At 47.3% G+C, this 21,370-nt stretch overlaps 1 protein-coding gene across 7 annotated transcripts in view; it reads left to right on the forward strand.

Annotated features, from left to right (window-relative positions):
* Positions 1-295: 295 nt before the first annotated feature.
* The window catches only part of RUFY1 (RUN and FYVE domain containing 1), a 66,663-nt gene continuing 45,588 nt past the window's right edge, over positions 296-21,370 (forward strand). For 5 of the 7 annotated variants that reach the window (XR_013395040.1, XM_077937512.1, XM_028849990.2 and 2 more), the window contains exons 1-5: positions 296-607; positions 10,498-10,671; positions 11,326-11,443; positions 16,287-16,388; positions 18,413-18,536. Coding sequence is in view for 6 of the 7 variants with exons in the window: in XM_077937512.1 (XP_077793638.1) it covers positions 310-607; positions 10,498-10,671; positions 11,326-11,443; positions 16,287-16,388; positions 18,413-18,536 (816 nt within the window). In the remaining variant the exon portion in view is untranslated. The remainder of the gene's footprint in view (positions 608-10,497; positions 10,672-11,325; positions 11,444-16,286; positions 16,389-18,412; positions 18,537-21,370) is intronic. The other 2 variants (XM_077937513.1, XM_028849991.2) reach the window with 1 other exon arrangement.

Consider the following 21,370-nt stretch of genomic DNA (forward strand, 5'->3'; position numbering starts at 1 on the left):
AAAACACAGAACATGAAATGAAAATTTAAAAGAGGAAATGGTGTCACAAAGAAAACGACGGCCACGGGACCCCGCGAAGCGCCGCAGGGGGCACAACGGTCCTGGGAGAAAGTTCAAGAGGAACTTCCCCGCGAACACGTCCTGCCGGCGGCAGGGAATACGCAGTTTTTATGTTATTGGACCTTCCCGAACCTTTCGAAGCTGCAGGAAGGCGAGGCGGGCGGTGAAAAGGAAGAAAAATCTCGCCTACCGAAGGGAAAGGCGGCGCCCGGCCGCGCCCACCCCGCTGGGTCACGTGACACGGTCAAGATGGCCGACAGGGAAGGCGGCTGCACTGCTGGGCGGGAGCTGGAGCCGGGGCTGGGGCCGGGGCCTGGGTCAGAGCTGGAGCCGGGAGAAGAGTTTGAGATCGTGGACCGAAGCCAGCTGCCCAGCCCGGGCGACCTGCGGAGCGCAACGAGGCCGCGGGCGGCGGAGGGCTGGTCGGCGCCCATCCTGACCCTGGCACGCAGGGCCACCGGGAACCTGTCGGCGAGCTGCGGGAGCGCGCTGCGCGCGGCCGCGGGGCTGGGCGGCGGGGACAGCGGGGACGGCACGGCGCGCGCAGGTAGGCTCGGGCCGGGTCTGTCCCGCGGCGGACCCGCGTGTCCCCGCTGGCCGCTGGCGCGGGCGCGGTGGGGGCCGGGCTGGGAGGGCGCCGGCCGGTCGGGGAGGTTACGCGAGCTGTTGGCCGGCGGACGGCGCCTGGCTGCGCGTGGGTCTCTACTCCGGCGGCCCAGCCGAGACCGCCCCCCGCGGCCCCGCGTGCCTGAGCGCGCTCCCGCTCCCGCGCCTCTGCGCTTTCCCACTAACTAGGTGAAGGACGTGTGCGCGTCCGGGCTTCGAAACTCTGTAGTAACTCCACCCACGGCACGGAGCCAGCAAGGTTCTGCTTTTCAGCCGCTCAGTGCGGGAGTGGAGCGCTGGCGGGTGTCGGGAGGGCGTGGGCCCTGCGCGCAGCGGACCAGCGGCGCCTCCGCTCACCCCTGCCTGTGAGATGGGGATTTTAAAGTCACCGGATGATCTCTGAAAGACTTTTCAGCCCTTGTAATGAATAAAGTGCCAGCATATCAGTGATAGTAAGATTTTAACTTAGCCCTCCAACGCCAGACATCCAGAGCTGTGCTATCCAATACAGCAGCACGCGTATGTTTGTGTGTGTTTTTCTTTTTTGTTTTTATTTATTTTTTGAGACCGAGTCTTGCTCTGTCGCCCAGGCTGGAGTGCAGTGGTGTGATCTCGGCTCACTGCAACCCCTGCCTCCTGGGTTCAAGCTGTGCTCCCGCCTCAGCCTCCCGAGTAGCTGGGACTACAGGCGCCCACCACCATGCTCGGCGTGAGCCACCTCCCGGCCCCGTATTTTTGGTAGAAACGGGGTTTCACCACCTTGGCAAGGCTGGTCTTGAACTCCTGACTTCGTGATACACCTGCCTCGGCCTCCCAAAATGCTGGGACTACAGGCTTGAGCCACCGCCCGCAGCCGAATTCCTCAATTTCTAACTGAATCAAATTGAAATTGAGTACTTTTAAATTGAATTAAAAATGAGTTCCTCGGCCGGGAGCGGTGGTTCACGCCTGTAATCCTAGCACTTTGGGAGGCCGAGGCGGGCGGATCACGAGGTGAAGAGATCGAGACCATCTTGGCCAACACGGTGAAACCCCGTCTCTACTAAAAATACAAAAAATTGGCTGGGCGAGGTGGCATGCACCTGTAGTCGCAGTTACTCAGGAGGCTGAGGCAGGAGAATCGCTTGAACCCGGGAGGCGGAGGTTGCAGTGAGCCGAGATCGCGCCACTGCACTCCAGCCTGCGTGACAGAGCGAGACTCCGTCTCAAAAAAAAACAAAAACAAAAGTGAGTTCCTCGATTACAGCGGCCACGTTTTAAGTGCTCAGTAGCCTGTGTGTAGCCAGTGGCTACTGTATGAGAGAGCACAGCATAGAACATCGCCAACTTCATAGAAAATGCTGGGACAGAGCTGAGGAAAGGTGGTGGTGCCTTCCAAGGAGCATCATAGCACACCCTTAAGGCCTCCTGATTCCTCCCCATCCACTGGTACCTTTGCTGTAGACGCACTGACCCCAGGTAGTGAATTGTGAGATTTGCAATGGTCAAGAATGATTAATAGGCCGGGCGCGGTGGCTCAAGCCTGTAATCCCAGCACTTTGGGAGGCCGAGACGGGCGGATCATGAGGTCGGGAGATCGAGACCATCCTGGCGAACAAGGTGAAACCCCATCTCTACTAAAAATACAAAAAATTAGCCGGGCGTGGTGGCAGGCGCCTGTAGCCCCAGCTACTCAGGAGGCTGAGGCAGGAGAATGGCGTGAACCCGGGAGCTGGAGCTTGCAGTGAGCTGAGATCGCGCCACTGCACTCCAGCCTGGGCCACAGAGCCAGACTCGGTCTCAAAAAAAAAAAAAAAAAAAGAATGATTAATGAGTAAAGTTGAAAGGCTGACTGGTTTTGAGATCCTGGCAGTGGAAAGTAGTATTAGAGGGTGATGCGAGCCTGTGCAGCCCGGAAATCTACTTCCCTCTAGCTTGACACCTTTTCCGGAGATTTCCACACATCAGTGGATGCTGAATTGCATACTCATTGACAGTCAATACTGAAAGTCAAGGCATGGCATCCCCTGGAGGCCTCTTAGATATTTCGTGGCAGGAGTAAGCAAATAATAAATGTTAGTTCTTCCCTGATAGAATTTCTTTCCTTTTTTTTTTTTTTTGAGACGGAGTCTCGCTCTGTCGCCCAGGCTGGAGTGCAGTGGCGCGATCTCGGCTCACTGTAAGCTCCACCTCCCAGGTTCACGCCATTCTCCTGCCTCAGCCTCCCGAGTAGCTGGGACTACAGGCGCCCACCACTGCGCCCAGCTAATTTTTTTTGTATTTTAGTAGAGACGGGGTTTCACCGTGTTAGCCAGGATGGTCTCGATCTCCTGACCTCGTGATCCATCCGTCTCGGCCTCCCAAAGTGCTGGGATTACAGGCATAAGCCACCGCGCCCAGCCAGAATTTCTTTCCTTTAATGCAGAATCAAGGAAACAAAAAGATAAATGTGTCAGTACCTGGTACAGAATAGTAAGTGTTTGCTGAACAAATGCATATTTGAAAAATACCTGTTTTCCATCTATGGAAGTGATATAAACAATAGCCAACACTTATATTGTCCTTCAAAGGTGCCAGGCATTAGTCCTAAATCTGTACAAGTATTCATTTAGTCCTCACAACAACCCTATGAGATAGCAGGACTAGCTTCATGGGTGTACGGTCAATGCAGGCTTTGATCACTCCGGTGGAAAGGGCCAGGCACTCAGAAGTATCCCATGCTTGAAATTCTTAATTTTATCTTTGAATTTGTGTTTTTTAAATGAAGGCCAATGGGACAGGTTCTCAGCTGCCCTGGCCCCCTAGAGCTGCCCTGGGGCTTCTCCCTAGCCTCCCTGATCCCACTCTTGCCCAGGCAGCATCGGGATTGCACCCTTTGAATCTCAGGGCAGGGTGGCAGGTACCACAGCACATCAGGCAGGCAAGTGGGCAGGGCCTCTCACCCGCCCCGTCCCTGCAGGGGAGTTGCAATCCATTAGGGCTGTAGTAAGGGGGAGTCTGACTTCTACGCTCTGCTCCAGGCCAGGAATTTTGCACTGAGCCTTGTAAATTATGCAGATGGCACAGGCTGATGAGTACCATTATTATCCCTGTTTTATAAAGAGGTAAACTGAATTAAAGAGAAGTAACTTCACCAACTGCAAAATGTCAATATATATACCCCATATGGATTTTTAAAAACTAGGCCAGGCATGGTGGCTCACGCCTGTAATCCTAGCATTTTGGGAGGCCAAGGCAGGTGGATCACCTGAGGTCAGGAGTTTGAGACCAACCTGGCCAACATGGTGAAACCCCATCTCCACTAAAAGAAAATACAAAAATTAGCCGGGCGTGGTGGTGCACACCTGTGACCCCAGTTACTCAGGAAGCTGAGACAGGAGAATTGCTTGAACCTGGGAGGCGGAGTTTGCAGTGAGCCGAGACCATTCCACTGCAAGACTGTCTCAAAAAATAATAATAATTAACTCGATTTAAGGAAAGTATTAATAACTGCCACTCACTCCAGCAAAAATGGTGACCATGGCTTAAAAAGAGATGAAATCTGGGGAACTGCTGGGTAGAGCCATGTGGCTGGTCCTGAAGGTCACCAGGATTTGAAGCCATCAGGTAGGACAGGAGCAGAGGTGGGGAAAGGAAATGGGCCAAGGGCGGTATGCTCTGCAGTGACACAAGAAAAACAGGTTGGGAAAAAGACAGTGACACCACTTCAGCCAGGCCCAGGCCCAAGGCTGACTCATGGTCTCTTTCCCCACTGATCTGCCTACACAAGCACTGTGGACAGGCAGGACTTTCAGAGGGAGCAGTTTAGGAGCAGAGATTAAATGTGAGCAGCACTCGTGCTGGCTAATATTTTTTCAATGGTAGAAGCTAAAGGAAATGCTGCAGAATGTTTTGAATACTTGTTTTAAAATGTCCCGGTCAGGCACAGTATCTCACGCCTATAATACCAGCACTTTGGGAGGCCGAGGTGGGTGGATCACCTGAGGTCGGGAGTTTGAGACCAGCCTGACCAACATGGAGAAACCCCATGTCTACTAAAAATACAAAATCAGCCAGGTGTGGTGGCGCATGCCTGTAATCCCAGCTACTCAGGAGGCTGAGGCAGGAGAATCTCTTGAACCCGGGAGGTGGAGGTTGCAGTGAGCCAAGATCGCGCCATTGCACTCCAGCCTGAGCAACAAGAGTGAAACTCCGTCTCAAAAAAAAAAAAAGGTTGTCCCATGTGGGGTCTGGTATGTGATTGCATTGTCCATAGGTGTCTTGTTTGGTTCTGGGGGATTTTTTTTTTAAGGTAATAAGTGAACATGATTTTTAAAAATCAAACCATACAAAAGCACGTTTGGACAGGCATGGTAGCTCATGCCTGTAATCCCAGCACTTTGGGAGGCCAAGGCGGGTGGATCACTTGAGGTCAGGAGTTCGAGACCAGCCTGGCCAACATGGTGAAACCCCGTCTCTACTAAAAATACAAAAATTAGATGGGCATGGTGGCACACACCTGTAATCCCAGCTACTCGAGAGACTGAGGCAGGAAAATTGCTTGAAACCCAGAGGCAGAAGTTGTAGTGAGCCAAGATCGCGCCATTGCGCTCCAGCCTGGGCAACAAGAGTGAAACTGTCTCAAAAAAAAAAAAAAAAGGGCAAATACTAAATCCTCCTTCCCAGAAATTTTCCCCAGTACTATTGTATCTTTGAGCTTTTCTGCACATCACACATGTGCTTTCCTCTCTCAACACTGGCTGTTTCCACACAAACAACAGGATGTACCCACAAGGAATACATCTTGCTTTTCAGAGAAATGCTTCCTAAAGGATGAGTAACAACCATGCGTGTTTTAAGAATTAACATGCTGGCGGGGTGCAGGTGGCTCACGCCTGTAATCCCAGTACTTTGAAAGGCCAATGAGAGAGGATTGCTTGAGCCCAGGCAAGCAATGGGCTTGTCACTTATTGCCAGTCAAGAGACTGGCCTAGCAATTTATTTAGCAATTCAGTAGGTGTAGAACTTCGTGATATTCTGTGTGTCATGTTGAACTATTATTAATGAAACTTAGAAATGTGAATGGTTTGACCAAGGTCATAAAGCCAGTACAACTGAGAGATGGAACCGCTAAAAGATCATTCCAGGTTTAATTTTCCATGCCTCTAACTTGAGTACTAATGGGAACAGGTCACCCACAGTAGAGGATGCATGAGATGGCAAAACACTGCCAGCAGCACTTCCAGAGACAGCACCACTCAGCGCTGATTGCCTGGAACACTGGTCTTAACAGTTTTTGCTCATGTAACCCCCTAAGAAAACTGCCTTTTTTCTTCTTCTTCTTTTTTTTTTTTTTTTTTTGAGCCAGAGTTTCACTCTTGTCACCCAGGCTGGAGTGCAATGGCGCGATCTCGGTTCACTGCAACCTCTGCCTCCCAGGTTCAAGCGATTTTTCTGCCTCAGCCTCCCAAGTAGCTGGGACTACAAGCATGCACCACCATGCCCAGATAATTTTTTGTATTTTTAGTAGAGACGGGGTTTCACCACATTGGCCAGGCTGGTCTCGAACTCCTGACCTCAAGTGACCAGCCCGCCTCAAGTGATATGCCCGCCTTGGCCTCCCAAAGTGCTGGGATTACAGGCATGAGACACTGCTCTCAGCTGAAAACTCCAACTTTTAAAATTAACGTATAAGATTCTTCATCATATTTCAAAGTTGCTCAGAATTCATTTTCTGGCATAGTGTAAATATTGACTTTTTAAAATAAAACTGTTACATTGTGTTTTGAAATGTATCAAGTGGTATGTAAATACCTTAATGAATTGATAATTACCACCATCCATCTTTAAAATAGGAAGTTATTTAATATTTGAAAATTTTACATTTTCCTTTTATTCATTGAACTTGAATTTCCATTCCACTTCTGCCATAGAATTAATGTAATAGATTTGTATGTTTTTAAAAGTGTTATTGGTCATCCTATAAGTCTCAGCAAAAAGTATGTAAATAAGTTAAAGTTTAATAAATTTTTATTATGACTAAAGCTCTAAGTGTATAAAAAATTTTTTTCTGGAGTGAATTATCATTAAGTTTATTAGTAATGCTACATTGGTAACAGGAACATAAATACAATTTTTATAAAAAATTATACATAAGTTTTTCTTGAATTGCATTTTTTTTTTGAGACAGGGTCTCATTCTGTTGCCCAGCCTGGAGTGCAGTAGTGCAATCTCGGCTCACTGCAAGCTACGCCTCCTGGGTTCAAGCGATTCTCCCACCTCAGCCTCCCCAGTAGCTGGGACTACAGGTGTGTGCCAGCACGCCCAGCTAATTTTTGTATTTTTAGTAGAGACGGGGTTTTTACCATGTTGGTCAGGCTGATCTCGAACTCCTGACCTTGTGATCCACCTGCCTCAGCCTCCCAAAGTGCTGGGATTACAGGCATGAGCCACCACGCCCAGCCAATGAATTGCATCTCTTAATGAGATGAATGGTGTTGGTTTTTGTTATTAGCATATATCTGTAGACAAATACATATGATTTACTGCTAAAGTGTGATAGAATTCAGCATCAGTTTTAGTCCTGTTTTTTGTTTGTTTGTTTTAGTAATGTTGGTCATCTCTGAACTCTTTCCAAGTTATATGCCCCAAATCACACTGATCTAATGCCAAAAATTATTATTATTATTATTTTTTTTTGATACGGAGTCTCGCTCTGTCGCCGGGGCTGGAGCGCAGTGGCCGGATCTCAGCTCACTGCAAGCTCCGCCTCCCGGGTTTACGCCATTCTCCTGCCTCAGCCTCCTGTGTAGCTGGGACTACAGGCGCCCGCCATCTCGCCCGGCTAGTTTTTTGTATTTTTTTAGTAGAGACGGTTTCACCATGTTCGCCAGGATGGTCTCGATCTCCTGACCTCGTGATCCGCCCGTCTCGGCCTCCCAAAGTGCTGGGATTACAGGCTTGAGCCACCGCGCCCGGCCCCCTTATTTTCATTCAAAGCAAATAACTGAAAATTACCTGACCTGCAGCCTAATCATATTAAGGAAATTTCTCAACTTTTGGGAGTTACCAAAAAAAAATTTTTACCAAGACTTATCAAGTGTGAGTCGGGCGTGGTGGCTCACGCCTGTAATCCTAGCACTTTGGGAGGCTGAGGTGGGTGGATCGCCTGAGGTCAGGAGTTCAAGACCACCCTGGCCAACATAGTGAAACCCTGTCTCTACTAAAAATACAAAAAATTAGCCGGGCATGGTGGCGGGTGCCTGTAATCCTAGCTACTGGGGAGGCTGAGGCAGAAGAATCTCTTGAACCCAGGAGGCGGAGGTTGCAGTGAGCCAAGATCGCACCATTGCACTCCATCCTAGGCAACAAAAGCAAAAGTCCGTCTCAAAAAAAAAAAAAAAAGACTTATCAAGGGATCATTTCACTTCTTATTCTTTCACTTAGGCACTTTGTTTAACCCAGAATACTCAGAATGGTTGCAGACATCTGAATATTGCTTATTTCATTCACCTTTGCCAATACAATACTTTTTGACAAAAATACTTTTAGTTTATCATGTATTTCAAATCCATTTTCATCAAAAACTTAGCTGCAGTTTGGGCTCGTTTAATTTATGGAAAATGGCCATCAAGCTAATGGCACATCTTAGGGTTGTGGATAGCAACTGGTTGAACATAATTACATAGATTTGTGGGGAGAAAAATTTAACTTTCTAAATTCAGGATACCCAAGCAGAGGGTTAGAGACCACCCCTCTGCCCCAAGCCCAAGCTTAACTAAATACCATAAAGCAGTAAAAGATCAGTCTTCACGTTTTCGGTTACTTAATCATCAAGGGCGACTCCCCCTCCATTCGGTGTGTGGAACCTAGTGCACCCCAGGTCACTGTATCAAGAGGAAGACAGGTTATGGAGTGAGTTGGCCTTCTTTAGAGGGAGGAGAAAGCGTGCCTGTGAAACTTGAAAATCTGGAAATTGAGTTCCTTAAAACATCTGGGCATACCTAGCTTTGGCAAGACTGCTGTATATGTATTCCAATTTCAAGACCACTAGATTATAGAACTGGGCTTCGTGTCTTTAAGGATAGATCTTTACAAATTGCTTTTATGGTTATTGCTCTCTTCAGAGTTTCTCCCTTCTCTTGATGAAGTTTTACAACTTTTATTTCCTTTGCCAATCATCCATTAAAGTTTTAAAATTTATAAATAATACATAGGCTTCTCTCGAAGTATAAAAATAATTATACTGGCCTGACGCGGTGGCTCGCGCCTGTAATCTTAGCACTTTGGAACACCGAGGCGGGTGGATCACCTGAGGTTGGGAGTTCAAGACCAGCCTGACCGACATGAAGAAACCCCGTCTCTACTAAAAATACAAAATTAGCCGGGCGTAATCCCAGCTACTCGGGAGGCTGAAGCAAGAGAATCGCTTGAGTTCAGGAGGCGAAGCTTGCAGTGAGCCGAGATCGCGCCATTGCACTCCAGCTTGGGCAACAAGAGTGAAACTCCATCTCAAAAAAAAAAAAAAAAAAAAATATTATACCGCGCCCAACCAAATGCTTTACTTAACCCACTTTTAACCCTCTCCATAACCAAGGTGAAATGCTTAGGCTGTTTCTTCTTGCCCGTGAGCTCTCCCCCTACCTTCTTGGGTTTTGCTGAGATAATTTTGAATTTTTAGTCCCAGGATGTCTCAATATTTATTTAAGACCTTTAGTACAAGTTCACGGCCATAATATTATCGTTCTTTTAGATTTAACTGCAGTTAACTATAAAAATATAGTACGTATAAATTTGCTCTTTAATTGTCCATATTAATCAATGCTGGTGAAATAAAACAGGTAAACAAAGGATTAATATCCAAAATATGCAGGTCAGTAACACTAAGGCAAGCAATTCACAGAAGAAATAGGAGACAATAAAGAGACGTTATTTAACCTCAGTAGTAATTGGACAACTGCAAACCAAAAACAATACGATCCCCCGCCCCCAATCCCATTGGTAAATATTTCGAGCGGGGTTTTCCTGCCAGGACTCTTACTTTGGGATCTAAACTTTTCGTTTCTAGGATACCAGCTTACTGGGTTTAAGAGAACGTTTGGCCTGCACATATAAATATCTGATGATAATTGCAGTCTTTATTATACCCTCAAAACAGTGCGACAAGGTAATGGGAGTTGAAATGGAATTCTCTGAATTCATTTGACTCCAAGGGAAGTGTGCGTAAAACCTAAAATTGTCCACTAGTAGCGGACGAAAGATTGGCAACAATTTGAGCCTGGAACTGGGGGGAAGATGCTTCCCTGCAGGCACCCGGCTGGCACTATCGGGCAAGAGAGAAGGCTGGAAAAGCTTTCCGGGCGGGGTGTGCATCCGCCCCCGTGCGGGCCAGAGGATGCAAAATGGCGCCCACTAGCTCCGTAGGCGTGGCCTTGAGCTGGACTCGCCCAATAGGAATGTCTGGGGGCGGGACGCTTTCCCAGCACGCCTTCTTAAGAGCTTGGGGCAGGGCTTCCTGTAGGTAGCGCCCTTCCATTGGTCGAAAACGGAACCGAGGTTGCGGGAGCAGCCAAACGCGGCGAGTCTTGCTAGAGCCGTCGCCGTAGCAACGCGCGGAGCCGCCTGGGAGAGGCCTCTGGAGCAGGAGGCCGAGTGGCTCTTCTGACCCGAGGCCCCGCTGTCCAGCTGGCGGGCTGTGGCCTCTAGGGATCAGGGACTACTTACCTGCGAAGCCCGGTTATCCGCCCGCCAGCACGTCCGTTCCCTAAGCAGACTGCCTGGCCTCTTGTCGGACCCGTCTTCTCACCGTGGCCCGGAGTCTGACCTGCCCACACGCAGTCCACTAACGAAGCTATCCCTGCGCCTGCCCCACAGCGTCTAAGTGCCAGATGATGGAGGAGCGTGCCAACCTGATGCACATGATGAAACTCAGCATCAAGGTCTTGCTGCAGTCGGCTCTGAGCCTGGGCCGCAGCCTGGATGCGGAGCATGCGCCCTTGCAGCAGTTCTTTGTGGTGATGGAGCACTGCCTCAAACACGGGCTGAAAGGTGAGCCTGAGGGGGCGTTTGGGAGCGTGGAAGTTCGGGCTGGGTGTTTGCTCGGCATTTTCTCATCAGTGCCAGACATCCTTCTAGGTGCCGAAATGCCAGCAGTGGACAGAGCAGACAAGGCTCCTGTCCTCAGAAACGACGTTCTAGAGCAGCGCTGGACAATAGAAATATCATGCAAGCTACATAGGCAGTTTTAAATTTTCTAGTAGCCAGGTTTCTTTAATAGTGTTAGATGAGGCCGGGCGCCGTGGCTCACGCCTGTAATCCCAGCACTTTGGGAGGCCGAGGCGGGCGGATCACGAGGTCAGGAGATGGAGACCAGCCTAGCCAACATGGTGAAACCCCGTCTCTACTAAAAATACAAAAAATTAGCCTGGTGTTGTGGTGGGCACCTGTAATCCCAGCTACTCAGGAGGCTGAGGCAGAGAATTGCTTGAACCCGGGAGGCAGAGGCTGTAGTGAGCTGGGATCGCCCACTGCACTCTAGCCTGGGCGATAGTCTAGCAAGACTCCATCTCAAAAAAAAAAAAGGATTAAGCAGTGAAGTTTAGCAGCTTTCACTTTCACTTGGCTTTTGGGGGAGAGGCTGTGGGTCCCTGAAGAAATTTTGCAACCCGTTCTTATGAATAACACTTTTGTTTTTCCTTTTAGTTAAGAAGAGTTTTATTGGCCAAAATAAATCTTTCTTCGGTCCTTTGGAGCTGGTGGAGAAACTTTGTCCAGAAGCGTCAGATATAGCGACTAGTGTCAGAAATCTTCCAGAATTAAAGTGAGTGAGAAGTAGTTATGCCGATTTGATGATTTTAAAAACTCCCTCGTATTTACTCATTTCTCAATTCCTTGCTGATGAAGCCCTTTCTAATTGGAAAGAGCTCTGCTGCTCATTATCCACATGATCTCGAGCAGGATTTGACTGTCTCTGAGCCTCAGTTTCCTTTTCTTTAAAATGGGGACAGTGATTCCTGCTTGCCACACAAGCCAAATAGGTTGAAAAGGTGTTGTCAACCAAAGGGCACTCAGGAGGAAAAGGAACTACTGATACACTCCTGGAATCACTGCTTCAGATACAGGTGGGCAGTTTTCTGAATAATACATTTTGGGCCAGATTGTAGACTCCAGGCCAAGGGACATTTGTAATTTGTTAGAGTAGGACTAACAAGTTACTTGCCATGTCTGGATCTGTCCTTGGGATCGCTATGCTTAGGCTCAAAATCAAAAACAGGCCAGAACACAAATAAGTCATCTTCATGGAATGTGGCATCTAGAAAGGGTCTTAGGGATCCTTGAGCCAATGCAAAAGAGCCCTCTGCACAGTTTCCCAGACGGGACTGGACTGTTCAGCGTTTATTTGACCCTTCTCCTAGGGAGCCAGCCTATTCCATTTTCAGAGAATAGTAAGAGTCACTGCCCTCAGGGCCTGCTCTGTGACAGGCATTGTGCTGAGAACATTCCTTTTCATTATCTCATTTAATCCTCCTCAGCTGTCCTCTAGGATAGCTGTTAGTGTCCTCGTCTACAAGTGTGGGAACTGATTAGAGTGGTTAAGTAACTTGCCTGAGGTGCCTCAGCAGGTGAGTGATGGAGTGGGAAGAAGACACGGGTCTGTTAGGCCCTGAAACCCTCTAAATCCCATGAAACTCCATTGCTGCCTTTTGCACCTGCCAACCTTTCAAATGTTTATTTGATGACTTTTTTTTTTTTTTTTTTTTTTTGAGGAGTCTCACTCTTGCCCCGGCTGGAGTTGCAGTGGCGCAATCTCAGCTCACTGCAACCTCCGCTTCCTAGGTTCAAGCGATTCTCATGCCTCAGCCTCCTGAGTAGCTGGGACTACAGGTGCGTGCCACCACAACCGGCTAATTTTTGTACTTTTTGTAGAGACGGGATTTCGCCATGTTAGCCAGGCTAGTCTCAAACTCCTGACCACAGGTAATCCACCCACCTTGGTCTCCCAAAGTGCTGGGATTACAGGTGTGAGCCATCACGCTTGGCCTTAATGACCTTTTTCATGAGCCTCTCAAGTCTACTGCCATGCTTCTTCAGTTGTTCTTCATATGGTACAATTTCTCATACCCTTCCTGCCCAGCTCGCTCGCTCTCTCAAGAGTAAAGCACCTACACAGACAGTGTCCTGATGGTTTCTTTTTTTTTTTTTTTTTTTTTGGAGATAGAGTTTCGCTCTTGTTGCCCAGGCTGGAGTGCAGTGGTGCAATCTCAGCTCACTGCTACCTCCGCCCCCTGGGTTCAAGCGATTCTACTGCCTCTGCCTCCCAAGTAGCTTAGGTTACAGGTTCCTGCCACCAGGCCGAGCTAATTTTTGTATTTTTAGTAGAGATGGGGTTTCACCATGTTGGCCAGGCTGGTCTCCAGCACCTGACCTCAGGTGATCCATCTGCCTCAGCCTCCCAAAGTGCTGGGATTACAGGCGTGAATCACTGTGCCCGGCTTTTTGTTTTGTTTTGTTTTTAGACAGAGTCTCTCTGTCACCCAGGCTGGAGCGCAGTGGTGGTGCAGTCTCTTAGCTCACTGTAACCTTCACCTCCCAGGCTCAAGTGATCCTGCCACCTTGGCCTCCCAAATAGCTGGAACTATAGGCTGAGGCAGGAGAATGGCCTGAACCCAGGAGGCGGAGGTTGCAGTGAGCAGAGATCACGCCACTGCACTCTTGCCTGGATGACAGAGTGAGACTCTATCTCAAAAAAAAAAATCATCTGCACTTTGACCCAGCAATTCCACTTACATGCATTTTATCCTACGCATGTAACACATGAAAATGACACGTGTACAGAATAATCTATTGCAGTCGTTATTTCTAACAGGAGATTAGAACCACCCTAGTTTTTTTTAACCCAGCTAAATAAATTATGGTGCTGTCCAACAGCGACACACTAAAGCTGTAGAAAAAAGTGAAGTCCTCTGTGTACTGATATGGAAAGATTTTCTTTTTTTTTTTTCTTTTTTTTTGAGACGGAGTCTTGCTCTGTCGCCCAGGCTGGGGTGCAGTGGCCGGATCTCAGCTCACTGCAAGCTCCGCCTCCCGGGTTTACGCCATTCTCCTACCTCAGCCTCCCAAGTAGCTGGGACTACAGGCGCCCGCCACCTCGCCCGGCTAGTTTTTTTGCATTTTTTAGTAGAGACGGGGTTTCACCGTGTTAGCGAGGATGGTCTCAATCTCCTGACCTTGTGATCCGCCCGTCTCGGCCTCCCAAAGTGCTGGGATTACAGGCTTGAGCCACCGCGCCCGGCAAGATTTTCAAGATGACGGATACTCAGCAAAATAAGTAGGTTGAGAACTGCATGTAAAACGTTAAATTTTTTTGTAAAAAGGGAGAGAATATATTTGGTACTAGTTTTCATGTGTAGAGACATGTTTTGGAAATGAACTTAAAGGACACTATATTAATGTATAGGGAAGGCGGGTGGGGAGGTGGAGGACAAGGAGACAAGTATATGCCTTTTAATACTTTCTAGGTTTCTTTTTTTTTTTTTTTTTTTTTTTTTTTTTGAGACAGAGTCTCACTCTATCTGCCAGGCTGGAGTGCAGTGGTGCAGTCTCGGCCCACTGCAGCCTTTACCTCCCGGGTTCAAGTGATTCTCGTGCCTCAGCTTCCTGAGTAGCTGGGATTACAGGCATGAGCCACCACCCCCAGCTATGTTTTGCATTTTTTGTTGAGATGGACTTTTACCATATTGGCCAGGCTAGTCTCAAACTCTTGACCTCTGGTGATCCACCTCCCTCGGCCTCCCAAAGTGCTGGGATTACAGGCGTGAGCCACCGCGCCTGGCCTACAATATATTTTTTAAATGGCCAAGTCGTATTCTGTTGTATATATAATTTTGTTTAACCCCCCTTGTGGCTGTCTTCAAATTCTTGTTACCACAAACCGTGATAATGATGTGGTGACCGCCCCGAAACATACATCTTTGTGTCCATCTTCAGTTATTTCTCTAGGATGTATTACTAAATGTAAAATTTTGGTAACCTGTTGTCATCAAATTGCCACTAGAAAGTTGTACAGTTGACCAGGCACAGTGACTCACGCCTGTAATCCCAACACTTTGAGAGGCTGAGGCGGGAAGAATGCTTGAGCCCAGGAGTTTGAAACCAGCCTGGACAACATGGCAAAACCCCATCTCTACAAAAAAAAAAAAAAAAAAAAAAAAAACCATTAGTTGGGTGTAGTAGCACGTGTCTCAGCTACTCCAGAGGCTTGACACAGGATTATCACTTGAGCCTGGGAGTTCCAGGCTGCAGGGAGCCATGATCATGCCATTGCTCAGCAACATGGACGACTGAGCAAGACCCTATCTCCAAAAAGAAAAAGGAAGTTGTAAAGTTTACAGTCTCACCAAGCAGCACTTGAGAAGCCTTTATTCTTTTAATGTTTAATGCAGGCCTGTTCTTTCTTTCTTTTCTTTTTTTTTCCTCTTCTTTCTTTTCTGCTTCTCTGGAGATAATGCTAGAATACAGAAAAATTACACCTTCAAGACTGGGGCTGGGCACAGTGCCTCATGCCTGTAATCCCAGCACTTTGGGAGGCCAAGGTGGGCGGATCACTTGAGGTCAGGCGTTCGAGACTAGCCTGGCCAACATGGTAGATGGTAGAAACCCCATCTCTACTAAAAATACAAGAATTAGCTGGGCGTGGTGGCAGGTGCCTGTAATCCTAGCTACTCGGGAGGCTAAGGCAGGAGAATTGCTTGATCCCTTGAGGTAGAGGATGCAATGAGCTGAGATCACAATGGTGAGCCAGGATTGTGCCACTGCACTCCAACCTGGGTGACAGAGTGAGACTCCATCTCGGAAAAAAAAAAAAAAAAATTGGTTCCACAACATTGTGAATGTACTTCACACTACTTAACTGTAAGATTAAAAATGGTTAAGATGGTAAATTTTATGTTCTGTGTATTTTACCACAATAATAAAACATAAAATTGTACCTTTAAGGCCAGGTGCAGTGGCTCATGCCTGTAATCCCAGCACTTTGGGAGGCCAAGGCAGTCTGATCACTTAAGGCCAGGAATTTGAGACCAGCCTGGCTAACATGACAAAGCCCTGTCTCTACTGAAAACACAAAAATTAGCCAGGCGTGGTGACACGTGCCTTAATCCCAGCTGCTCGGGAGGCTGAGCCACGAGAATTGCTTGAACCCAAGAGGTGGAGGTTGCAGTGAGCTGAGATTGCACCACTGCACTCCAGCCTGGGCGACAGAGCAAGACTATCTCAGAAAAAAAAAAAATTGTACCTTTGAGCTAACCCCTTGGAGATTTTACAAGCTTTAGCACTTTAGCAAGCACTAAGTTCTCTATTAGTCTTTTGAAAGAATGTTTATCTATTACACAAATCTAACCTGATATTTTCCTGTGATATTTTATGACTATAAGCAAAGCATTATCTAACTGTATTTGTAATAGTACTCAAAGGTGTGTGGTGAGCCATTTTCGATGCCTGCCCAGGCCACGTGCCTCCCTCCCCAACCCCAAACAGCCATTTGTAGAGTGTCCTCTGCATTTATAAGAGTGTGTTTCCTGTGTATCTCCCTAGGTAATTCAGGTTTCTTTTCTGTGTTTGTTGTTGTGATGTCACAATAGTTTGATGCTCTGTTTGAATTCTAGGACAGCTGTGGGAAGAGGCCGAGCTTGGCTTTATCTTGCACTCATGCAAAAGAAACTGGCAGATTATCTGAAAGTGCTTATAGACAATAAACATCTCTTAAGGTATTTCATCAACTAGGTTTGCTTATCTTTTGCTTGGTAAATAATTAGAACATAGGCCGGGTGTGGTGGCTCATGCCTGTAATCCCAGCACTTTGGGAGGCCAAGGCAGGTGGATTGCTTGAGTTCCGGAGTTTAAGACCACCATGGCCAACATGGTGAAATCCCGTCTCTACTAAAAATACAAAAATTAGCCAGACATGGTGGCAGGTGCCTGTAACCCCAGCTACTCAGAAGGCTGAGGCAGGAGAATCGCTTGAACCCAGGAGGCGGAGGTTGCAGACAGCCAACATTGCGCCACTGCACTCCAGCCTGGACGACAGAGGAAGATTCCATCTAAAAATAAATAATAATAGGCCGAGCGCAGTGGATCACGCCTGTAAACCCAGCACTTTGGGAAGCCGAGGTGGGCAGATCACAAGGTCAGGAGTTCAAGACCAGCCTGGCCAACATGGTGAAACTGTGTCTCTACTAAAAATACAAAAATTAGCTGGGCGTAGTGATGCATGCCTATAATCCCAGCTACTCAGGAGGCTGAGGCAGGAGAATCACGTGAACCTGGGAGGCAGAATTTGCAGTGAGCCAAGATTGCGCCATTGCACTCCAGCCTGGGTGACAGAGTGAGATTCCTCCTCAAAAAAATAATAATTAGAACATAGTTCTGTAGATCATTTTGAATTAAAATAAGTGTATCAGCCAAGCGTGGTGGCTCATGCCTGTAATCCCAGCACTTTGGGAGGCCAAGGCAGGCTGATCACTTGAGGTCAGAAGTTCAGAAACAACCTGGATAACATGGTAAAACCCCATCTCTGCTAAAAATCCGAAATTAGCTGGGCATGGTGGCATATGCCTATAATCCCAGCTACTCGGGAGGCTGAGGCAGGAGGATTGCTTGAACCCAGGAAGCAGAGGTTGCAGTGAGCCAATCACACCACTGTACCTCCAGCCTGGGCAACAGAGCGAGACTCTGTCTCAAAATAAAAAAATAAAATAAGTATACAATATTTATGGAAATTTACGACTGGTTCATTTTTGATATTTATAACTAAGCAAACATCATTATAAAAGGAATTTTCTCTAGACTATGGTGATTTATGAGGGAGGACTCTTTCCAGAGTTAAAGCTCTCTTGTAATTGAGAAACGTATTTTACAGCATAGCCTATAAAACCCAAGCTTTTCAGTGTTTTCAAGGCATGGCTCATTATTGAACTTAGCTTTACACGACAAATACTGATTTACAGTATTTCACGTACTCTGAGTACAGTTACACTGAGTAAGTTTGAGTTACAGATTTTGTTGTAATGAACTAATTCTTTTTCAATTAATTTTTTTATAATCGATACAAAATTATACATATTTGTGGGATACTGTGTGCATGTATACACTACATAATGATCAAATCAGGGTGATTACCATATTCCTCACTTTACTAATGAACTAATTCTTAAGAGAAAAGTTCCTACGCACACACACAGTGGCCTGGATGCCACTGGATTTGGTACCTGAGCAAGTCATTGCTGACCAGAGCAGTATCAGGCAGGGGCTGGACCCCCCCTCGCAAATGGTCATGATGACTGGTCAACAAGGAAGTAAAGCAGCACATGTTCCTCCGTGGGACACAAGAAGGAGGAGTGTTATGCTTGGATGTGGGATCCCATTTCCTGTTTATATGGGCATAAGTGGAGATGTAGTTCATATCAACACAGACGAGGAGCCAGTGGAGACACAGGAGGGGAGAGTGACAGGAGTCAAGAGGAGATGAGGAGAACCGGGGTCCAGGGTCTGCATGGAGCAGTTTACTTTAGACAGGAGGACGGGCGAGCCCATTCTAAGCCACAGGAAGAGAAGAGAGGACGGGAGAAAAAGCAGCCGTTGAAGCAGTGAAGGGAAATGAAAGGGAGGGAGGAAATCCACAGCAGTATCTTCCGGCTCCAGGGCACAGTTGAAAAGGCAGTTCAGGGTGGGGAAGGAGTGGGGATGGTGAAGCTATTTCTGAGCATCCCGCTGTCCTGTCCATCTCTTGTAGCGAGTTCTATGAGCCTGAGGCTTTAATGATGGAGGAAGAAGGGATGGTGATTGTCGGTCTGCTGGTGGGACTCAATGTTCTCGATGCCAATCTCTGCTTAAAAGGAGAAGACTTGGATTCTCAGGTAAAATGGAATTTTGGCTCTAGACAGAACACTTTCATTAGCCCAGGGACTTTATGTAGGATCTGCAGGCAGGTACTGAACCCAAAGAAGGGCAGATGGCAAAGAGCCCGCTGGTAGAGGACCAGCCAGGGGCAGGTGGGGAAGCAGCGGGGAAGGTCTCGGAAGGGTGAAGAAGTTGCATAGCCAGAGGTACACTTGGAAAGCTTGGCAGGTGTGGCAACAGGCAGACAGCTCTCCGTGGCTGAAGCAGAGGATGCTCCATGGCTGAGGTGGAAGTGGAGGCTAGGCCTGGTTGTGAGGCCATGGGTGCTGTGCTGAAGGGTGTAGCTGGAGTGCAGTGGCGCGATCTCAGCTCACTGCAAGCTCCACCTCCCGGGTTGGCGCCATTCTCCTGCTTCAGCCTCACAAGTAGCTGGGACTACAGGCGCCCGCCACCACGCCTGACTAATTTATTTTGTTTTGTTGTTGTTGTTGTTGTTTGTTTTGTTCGGTTTTTTTTAGTAGAGATGGCATTTCACCGTGTTAGCCAGGATGGTCTCAGTCTCCTGACCTTGTGATCCGCCCACCTCGGCCTCCCAAAGTGCTGGGATTACAGGTGTGAGCCACTGCGCCCGGCCTGAAGGGTGTAGCTTTTATCCCCCTTTATCCTGAGCTTTGGGAAGCTGTTGGAGGTTTTTAAGAAGTACACTGAAATGATCATGCCTGGGTTTGAGAAAGCTCAATCTAGCAGCCACTCAGGTTATGAGTTAGAAGTGGCCAGGAATAGATACAGCAAAAGACTTGAGGTCGGGCGCGGTGGCTCACACCTGTAATCCCAGCACTTTTGGGAGGCCAAGGCGGTTGGATGACGAGGTCAGGAGATCGAGACCATCCTGGCTAATCCGGTGAAACCCCGTCTCTACTAAAAAATACAAAAAACTAGCCGGGCGTGGTGGCGGCGCCTGTATTCCTGGCTACTCGGGAGGCTGAGGCAGGAGAATGGCGTGAACCCTGGAGGCGGAGCTTGCAGTGAGCCGAGATCACACCACTGCACTCCAGCCTGGGCGACAGAGCGAGACTCTCTCAAAAAAAAAAGCCTTGAGTCTAGTCTGGAAGTCCCGCAAGGCTGGATGGGGAGTAGGAAGATCGAGTCAGGAGAGAGTTGGGAAGTCAGGTTGATAAAGTGGCACTAATGAGAGTAACCAGTAAGGTGTGGAGTGCTCGGTGGGAAGGACAGCCGTCTTACGGGCTTTCTTCCTGCATGGGAGCTGGTAACCAGAGCCAGGGCCTAAACTCCTGGTGGCAGGGACCGTAAATGTGTGAGGGGGAATAGGCACCCTAACCCATTCCTCACTTCCACCCCCTCTTCAGGGCATCTGCAGCTGTGGCTGGGCCACTGCCAAGAAAAAAAGATTATTTTACACTGTCTGGCAAAATTCCCAGCCTTTTTCCTGTGTTGTGTTTGATGAACCTAAAGATTCCCTGATCCCTCCATGTGCAGGTCAATGTTTTTTTGTAACCTCTCCTCCCTTTAAAAAAAAAAAAAGTTTGATTGTCTTTGCATGTTGAAAAATATCTTTTTTTGAATTCAGAGAAGTAGTTTTGAAAAGACACTAAACGTCACACATATTCTCATTACTCTGAGACAGATAATTCAGGGTTACGTTGTGGTGTACATCCTTCCAGCACATGAATAAAGGTGTGTGCATGCATGTGTGTGTGTATATGTTTGTGTATTTTAGAGTGAGATGTTTGGAGGGTTTCTTTTTTTGTGAAACCAAACTATGATTATTTTAAGCACATCATTTTGTAATTTTTAAAAATGTAACAATATGTTCTACACAGTTCTCAATAACAAGAGATATAAACCATTTTAAATGACTATGTAGTGTTTCATTTTTTAATGTACCATTATGTAACCAGTACCTTATTAATTTAGATCGTTTCCATATTGTGACAGTATTATTGCTGGGCACATGGCTCACGCCTGTAATTCCAACGCTTCGGGAGGCCAAGGTAGGAGGATCACTGGAGCCCAGGAATTTGAGACCAGCCCAGACAACATAGTGAGACCTTGTCTCTACTAAAAATAAAAAAAATTAGCCAGGCATGGTGGTGTGCTGCCTGTCATCCCAGCTACTCTGGAGACTGAGGCAGGAGGATTGCTTGAGCCTGGGAGATCAAGGCTGCAGTGAGCTATAATCATGCCACTACAATGCACTCCAGTCTGGGCAACAGAGCCAGACTCGGTCTGGGAAAAAAAAAAAAACCACCGATATTATAGACATCCTTAAAGTTCTCTGTACTCTTGTCCATATATTTCCTTAGCATAAATTTGGGGTGGTTGTGTCAAAGTATACAGCCTACATTTTGCTAGATAATGTAAAACCAGCCTCCAGAAAGGTCTTCGTTATATACACCCACCAGCAGCGTGGGAGAACCCATTTCCTCCTGACACTGGATGTGGTAAACATTCTTGGTCTTTTTCAGTCTCATGGACAAAACAACTCATCATCTCGAATTTACAAGTATTTTTGTGTTTTATTTGCCATTGGGGGTTTAGCATTTGTGATCATCTTTTCATACTTGGTCCATTTTTGAGTTTTTTTTCTCTGCTTCTTTATTAACAACTAAGCACATTGACCTTTCTTCAGAATTATTTGTTATAATTTTTTTTTCTGGTTTCTCAGGGGTGGTGTGCCCTGTACATTTTTTATTTTTAATTTTTGGCAACCAGATTTAGTAGGTGTTTCCTTTACACCTTCTAAGGTATTGTGCTGTGAAGATCCTTCTCTATCTAAAGATTACCCTAACTTTTAAAATCAAATGTGGGGCGCCGGAACGCGGGTCCACGC

Source organism: Macaca mulatta, chromosome 6 (assembly GCF_049350105.2).
Source record: "Macaca mulatta isolate MMU2019108-1 chromosome 6, T2T-MMU8v2.0, whole genome shotgun sequence".
NCBI lineage: Eukaryota > Metazoa > Chordata > Mammalia > Primates > Cercopithecidae > Macaca > Macaca mulatta.